This window comes from Brachyhypopomus gauderio, chromosome 6 (assembly GCF_052324685.1).
Source record: "Brachyhypopomus gauderio isolate BG-103 chromosome 6, BGAUD_0.2, whole genome shotgun sequence".
Classification (NCBI taxonomy): domain Eukaryota; kingdom Metazoa; phylum Chordata; class Actinopteri; order Gymnotiformes; family Hypopomidae; genus Brachyhypopomus; species Brachyhypopomus gauderio.
The window spans coordinates 34,018,939-34,026,872 of record NC_135216.1 but is presented as its reverse complement, the minus strand read 5'-3'; the positions used below and the strand labels follow the sequence as shown (position 1 = coordinate 34,026,872).

At 39.6% G+C, this 7,934-nt stretch overlaps 1 protein-coding gene across 1 annotated transcript; it reads left to right on the top strand.

The window, feature by feature from the left end:
* The first annotated feature begins 1,861 nt into the window (after positions 1-1,861).
* Positions 1,862-4,010, top strand: LOC143516336 (uncharacterized). Its single transcript, XM_077007888.1, has one exon. It carries the CDS (start codon positions 1,862-1,864, stop codon positions 3,929-3,931), a length of 2,070 nt encoding a protein of 689 aa, XP_076864003.1. The 3' UTR covers positions 3,932-4,010.
* The last annotated feature ends 3,924 nt before the right edge of the window (positions 4,011-7,934 follow it).

Here is a 7,934-nt window from a genome sequence, read left to right as displayed (position 1 = left end):
GTCTCTAGGTAGGGCCAGGGTGGTCTCCTTCCTCACCCTCACCGCCACGATCACTCGATGTTGAAGGTGTGGAAGGTGCCAATATATGTACATTAAAACGCCAACAAGCTTATTATGCAGCACTTATGCTGCTCTTCTGCTGTTACTAAACACGGTACCATCTCTTTTAATGAGATAAAAAACGAATTATTTGAAATAATTTTGAGTATATGTGTATTTGTATAAATATGAAAATTAAGCTGAAGATGCTGGAAAATACTGAAAATGTTCAGTACATGTGCATGAATTCCACCTTGTAACTTCGCACGCACAAAAATCGAAAGGTGCACGACCTCGCGACGCGACCGCGCGTGTGGCCAACGGTGGAGCCACCGCGATTGCGTCATTTTTGCCGCGCGGACCCTTGCGGCAGTCACGACGTGTCAAGTGAACCTAGATTACGAAGCTCAAGTGTTCAGTGAAGGCAGCAACAGAGTAAACGAGACGCGACCGAAGCATGCACAGTTTTCTCATAAGACTGCCTGATTGCTTGACCCGGTGACCATTGATCTATATTAATATAGATCAATGCTGGTGACAGCGCTAGTTAACATGTTTAAAATTGTAAGGAGTAACTATACAGCACGTAAAAAATGTATCGGAGTAAAAGTATTAAACTGATGGAAAATATGTAGTGAAGTAAAAGTGGAAGTAGTTGAAAAAAATAATACTCCAGTAAAGTACATATACAGCATTTTAGTACTTAAGTACAGTAGTGAAGTAGTTCTACTTTGTTACTATACAACTCTGATCATGGGCTATAAATACTTGAAGAATTGGGGAATCAGGTGCAGGTCAATGAGGTAATGAGGAGGTGGGTAGCAGTGATGAGGTCTTTCTTAACCTTCTGTGTATGTTCTTTATGGTTCGGGACCCTGGCTGTGTTGACATTGTGGGAAGCTATTCTATTAGGACTTATTGGTGTGTTTTTTCCGTTTTGTTTGCCCCACTGAGTTTCCGCAGGAGCGACCAGGCCTTTCGACTTGATGTTTTAAAGTCAAGTGACTCCACCATTTTCCTCTATTTTCGATGGCGAGCAGCATCGAGGCTTGTTAAAATGTCGTCAGCAATTTCTTTGTCTCTGCAGAAATTATTTGTACAGTGTTTTGCATTTTTCATCACAACTGAGGACATACTCCTTTCTAAAGCTTTTTGGGATGTGCTCCTTAGCCGGGCTGATGACTACGCCAACGAATGAATTGTAGTTTGTACCCTTCGGTGGAATCCATTCGAGGCAATGGTCTAGGTCGCTCGAGATCCCACACCATGAGACCCTCACTGTTGACATGGTCTGTCAGAACAATGTAATCACATGAAATACAGCAGAAAATCATTGACGACCATGTCAACTGTGAAGGCATCAACAGTTTCAGCCATGGATCGTGTCCTAAAACGCAACAAAACACAACAGAATGCGGATGAAGAAACTGTACAGAGAACCATTTGCACAGTATATAATTATTCATTTCTGATAAACAAGAGTTTTGTTTTGAAACAGCATTTTCCTTTTTGGACAATAAAGATTATTCTTACAGCTTCATGATCTGATAAATGTGTTTTACTTTTTTCTGTGCTGTTCAGTGCGGTTTTTCATTTTGTTTGACTCGAGGCCTGATTTAACAACATTGTGTGGTTTTAAGGCACTATTATGGTTCTGCAGGAAGAGTCAGAGGTTTTGCGAATTTAGTGTGTGAATTGGGTTTTGTGTTTACACTTTGGAGAAATGGATGCATGGTTTCAGGAAATTTGTCTTGGCAATTGAGAAACTGTAATCTGTAATGAAAAATTCCTAATCATTGTTCTATCTTCTTGGTTTCATAGAATGAATTCCCAAATTGCGCAGATCAATCAAAGCCTCACCACAGCTGAGGAGATGAGAAACCAAACCAAGCTTCTAATGCAGCCCTATGCCAACTGGGAAGAATATCTGGCTCCTGCACCACTCTCCATAGCCATCATGGGAGAGCTGGTCTTCATCTCTTCACAAACTGATTTCTCCATCAACAAAAACCCACCCAAGGATGGCTACAAGTACATCAAGTACCCAGAGTCCTTTCGCGCCTGCCTCATGCAGGTGTGTAACTCTGGCTGGTGGGCGTTCAATGAAGCCCATAAGAACATGGATCAGATTCGATCCCACACCCTCACTGTCCCAGATTACATGAAAAATGCTGTGAAGATTCTGTTCAAAGGTAGTGATGAGGTTGTTGAAGCCCACCTGCCTGACCAGCTGGACAACATTCGTGTCATTGCAGATGAGTGCCTTACTCTGGCTTCTGCAACAGAAAACAGGTTTACTGATGTCATCGACATTATCCAAGAGCTGCTGGAAGCATGTCTAAATGCACAACACTTTTATGGAGAAGAAGTGGAAGAAATAAAGAAAAAACTGGAAGAAAACAAACTGAGGAAAAAGTCATCAGAAGAAGCTGTTAAACGTTCTGAGAAAGCAGAGAAAGCCATAGAAAAACAACTGAATGAAGCACATGAGACTTACAAAAAAGCTATGTCATCACTCCCCAGTGTGTGGAAGATGATACATATGGATTGTGTTAGCGCTGTGACTGACAGTGTTACAGGTCTATTTAATGGACTGACATCTGCCATTTTTAAGTCACAGACTATAGGGTGTGTTGCTTCAGAAGAAAACGCTCAAACAGAGAGCCACACAAAAGATCAGGATGAAACTGCAGATGTAATTGATGAAATAAGCATCTACAGCAAGGCTTCAGAAATCTTGAAATATGCAGAGTTGATTCAAGAGTTTGTGCAGGAGGACAACATACAATGGAATGATCTGTATGATCAGAAGAATAAATATACACAATCAGATTTCTCATTAAATCAATGGGAAAGAATCAATGGCATATTAGACGACCTCCCAAAATGCCAAGCAAAGAAGTTTGCCCAAAAGATATGTAAAAAGGGCATCAACATCTGTAAACAACTGGCAAAATATGCGCCAGATGGAAAATGTGAGGATGACAAAACAAAGGAGCTGACTGAAGAAATCAGAAAACTGACCGAAATAGCTCGCAAATTTGACACCAAAAGTAAAGATGCTACCAATTCTAGTGCACTGTCCCCAAAACCACCCATGATTGTTAATGTAGAAAGTAAATCTGAGAAGCAAAGTACTTCACAGAGAGCCTCAGAGAACGCGCGGTTCCGCATAGAGCAGAGCAGAGCTCAACTAGACAAGACCAGAGAGATCTATGAGAAGAGCGTGGAGAACATGGAGAAGAACTATAAGGAACTGACTGAAATCCTCATCACTATGAGGAACTGTGAAGCCAAAGAGATAGATTTTAAAACCACCATCAAGATGCTGGTGAAAGGTATGGATGCCATGGGCAGAGTGAAGGAGCAGTGGGAGAAGATGGTTCACTTCTTTCAGATGGTGTCCAACATTGTGAAAACCAGCCTGACCATAACTCTCAAAAATTTTGTCACTACAGCTGAAAAAGCTCAGTTTCTTTCCTATGATGGAAAGCTCTTCTCCAAAGATTTACTCTACAGCCAAGCCTTTCAAGCCAGTAACATTGCTAGTCTGGTCCACATGATCTCAGCAACATACATTCAAGTGTCTGATAAACACCTCATGGGTCAAATCAGCTCACTGGGGAAACTTATGGTCATGGACAAGGAAAAGCCAGAGTTTGAATGGGAACGTCTGCAGTTACAGAACTCCTGTGATACCGCTGAAAAAGACATTTTACGACTAGTTCGAAAGAACAAGAATGAGTTTGAAAGGAAGACAAACTCAAGACTGGAGAAGATTGATAAAGAGCTGCTGGCAATTCTGCCCTCTGCTGCCCCTGAAGAGATGAAGAGCATTCAAGCAGCTGTTAAAAGTGGATTCACAGAGGATAAGGAAGGAGACTACATCTGAACAGAGGAAAAGGAAGAAGACTACATCTGAACAGAGGCAGAGGAAGGAGAATGCATCTGAACAGAGGAAGAGGAAGGAGACTACATCTGAACAGAGGAAGATGAAGGAGATTACATCAGGACAGAGAAGAGTTAAGGGATACTGTTTTTGTTCCTATGTGCAGGTGTACAATGTAGCAGATTTAAGAAACAGATTTGAATGATTTTGTGTTATAACTCATGTAAAATTTTTCATCTCCCCAAATTTGTCACTACCAACTCAGAGCAATAAGCCAAACCATAAAGGTTTTAAAAGGTTTCCACAAGTAAATTCATTCAAATGAAAAATTATAGATTTCAGACTTCAGTGTATGATTAATAATAATGTAACACATCTTCCTAAATTATAAAACCTTTCTAAATGAATCATTATCATAATCAATTTAATTAATAATTCAATACATTTTTTTTTTTTTTTGCCAAAACGCCTAGTGTTTCATTTGTGACCACAGTAATAATTTTTGCAAGATATCATAGTTTATCTGTGATGATGGGTGCTGGGATAAGGACGAGGCACCGAGTCCAGTCTTCCTTAAGCACACACACACTTTTTTCAAAAACGCACCTTCAGCGCATGAATAACATACACAGTTAGTCACATACAAATGACTCTGACAAAGACAAGCACGGGACACTGTGCGAACGCACATTAAATAGACAAACCACATAAACCCCGAGTGATCATGAGACGAGCCAAAGGTGAGACCGATGAACATATACATAACCTCAGACATAACCACACCCACGGAGATCCACAGACGCAGATGACTAGATGTAGACAACATAAACACGCCCAAAGGGGAGGGGTCAGGGGCTGTAGAATGACATTATCAATAGTTTATTTCACATAATTTATTTTTCAGTGGTTACTGAAGTAAAGGCCAGCTTGCTTACACATCTGAATACAGATTAATGTGTAAATGTTTTAGACTTTTAAATGAAAAACTGATAATTTCAAGTGGCGGAAAGAGCCAAGAAAGTGTTGGTGTATTCTTACTGAGAGAAATTATTAATCAACTAACACAAAGAACTACAGATTAGAAAAAAATACTTAGTAGTATGTGTAGTATAAAAGAGAGGGCAGTTGAGAAGTAACATTGGCCAGGGGTACTTTCATTCCAAAAAGGGAGAATATTGATGGGTAGAACAGAGAAGGAACATTATGAACACTTGCAAGGCCAATTAAAAAATATGAAACTGTGCACTGCATTAAAAAAACGTATTATATCACAAATATACAGTATATACAACATTTGCTTCGCATAAAAGCAGGAAACATAACTTCTCATTGATTTGAAGATTTTACCTCTGTTTTTCAAGTATATTCCTGTTAGACACCTGAATCATAGCAATTTTGATGAAAATAAACATTTCTCTATGTCTGTGTTTGAGGAAGAAGAGGACTGAAACAAAGCAATTGTTGACAGACTGGGTAGTCTCTTTCTTAAATTGGAGAGCATTTCCAATGTCTCTAACATGTGCATGTAGTGGAGCTTCATTTCATTACATCATCAGCGTCTGTCCTAGTTAATAAAGAAATTATCTTGAGCACTTCGCAAAAGCCTAACTGTAGTATCCTTCCATGATGGCTCACATTTCAGAGAAATTGTTTATCTGGGGAACAGTTAAAACTGTCACAAACTCTATATTGGTGATTTCGAAACATGCAACCCTCTTGGAACATCACGCAAGAAACATAAAATCACTTCGGTTTATTGGGTGTTGGCGGACATTCCTGTTACATTACAAACTTCACCGACATCTATTTATCTAGCTATACTTTGTAAGGTAGGTGATGTAAAGGAATATGGATACCTTAAAGTGCTAGGAGCCCCTACTCATAGCTCATACTCATGTATGCTTCTCCACAGTGTTGTGGTGTAGGACTCAGCTGAGGCTTTTATCATTCCTCTGAAGAACGGCATCATCTCCATCACCAGAGTCTATGAGTCCCTCATAGATACAGATGTAGATCCCATTAGTGGACAGTGCTCCAACTACACCTGCATCAGACAGCAGATAGTGGAGACCCAGCAGAGTCTGGAGGAGTCAGAACAGGCAGCCAGTACAGGACTGAGGGGTCTGGATCAACACATTGAGGAACTTACAGCATATGAGGGAAAACATGAACAGGAAATAAGTGATAGAAAATGTACCTTAGATAACTTGAAAACAGAGCAGAAGTCTAATGAAAAGTTACTGAAAACAGCCCAACAACATTTGAAACACACCACATTATGTTTGAATTAATCAAATAAATCACTCCAGACACATGAAGGGGAGAAGAATAAAGCAGATACTGAAATACGAACTGGACTGAAAGTGACTAATTAAGTAAGTAAGTAAACTTTATTTATATAGCACCTTTCACAGATATAGTCACAAAGTGCTTTACATACATGAAAACAATACAAAATGAGTAATAAAAGATTCATTAAAAGCCTGACTGAATAAAAACATTTTAAGATGCTTCTTAAAAGAGTCAATAGAGTCTGAGCAGCGCAAGGATAATGGGAGGGCGTTCCAGAGCCTCGGGGCCAGCACCTGAAATGATCGGTCCCCCCTGGTTTTAAAATGGGTATGCGGAACCACCAACAGCATTTTAGTTGACGACCTCAAACACCTGGATGGGCAAAGAGGATTCAGAAGGTCCCGAATATATTTGGGAGCCTGACCATGAAGTGCTCTATAGGTTAAAACCAAAATTTTAAAGTGACTCCTCAAATGCACAGGGAACCAGTGTAGGGAGGCCAGAACTGGAGTTATATGTGCTCTTCTGTGTGTCTTAGTTATCAGCCTCGCAGCAGCGTTTTGCACAGACTGTAACCGTGTCAAACAAGATTTGTTAACACAACTAAAAAGACTGTTACAGTAATCCAAACGGGATGAAATAAAAGCATGAACAATCATCTCAAGTTCCATCAGAGACACCACAGATCTCAACTTAGAAATGTTTCTTAAATGATAAAAACAGTTTTTTACTAGTGTTTTACAGTGACTGTCAAAAGATAAGGAACTGTCAAAACAACACCTAGATTTCTAAGACTATTTTTAACTGAAGGAGTTAAAAATCCGGCGCAAGAATAAGAGTCTCAGTCTTATTTGCATTTAACTGTAGGTAATTATTGTTTAGCCACATTTTGATTTCTGACAGGCAGCTACTAAGTTCAGACAGTTTGTAAAACTCTGAGACTTTAAAACAACAGTACAACTGGATGTCATCAGCATAGAGATGATAAGACACATTACTGTAACGTTTTAAAATATTCCCTAATGGGTATAAATACAATAAAAAAAGGATTGGGCCCAAAACTGAGCCTTAGGGCACCCCACATGAAAGTTTAGCCTCATCAGAATAAGCATGATTCATAAAAACTGTAAAAGACCTATCAGATAGATATGATGTAAACCAGTTTAACACAGATCCAGAAATGCCAAACAAATCTCTTAACCGATTTATCAAAACAGTGTGATCTACAGTGTCAAAAGCAGAAGTCAAATCCAATGGAACCAATACAGTATAGCACCCAGTCAGCAGCCATCAGCACATCACTGGAAACTTTTAATAATGCTGTTTCTGTGGAGTGTAATTTGCGAAAGCCAGACTGAAAGTTATCAATCAGATCATTTTCTTCTAAAAAACAATTTAGTTGTTTTGATACAACTTTCTCAATAATTTTGGATAAAAATTGTAGCTTTGAGATAGGCCTGTAACTTTCCGGTAGAGAAGGATCCATATTAGGCTCTTTAATCATTGGGCATACACAGTGCCGCCGTTCGGCATACGCAGACCACGCAGCCTGCGTAGGGCCCCAACCATACTGCGGGGCCTCCAATTTACTGAAAAATGTGTTGAAATTATGACACGGTTTTTGTCTTTAAACATTGTATGTGCCCCTACCCCATTACTTAATCGGGGTAAATAAATTAATCGTTTTTTGCCTAATATAAAGCCCCCATGATCC

Excerpts from the sequence above, each read along its gene's own strand:
- LOC143516336 (XM_077007888.1), top strand. The coding sequence starts at position 1,862 with ATGAATTCCCAAATTGCGCAGATCAATCAAAGCCTCACCACAGCTGAG.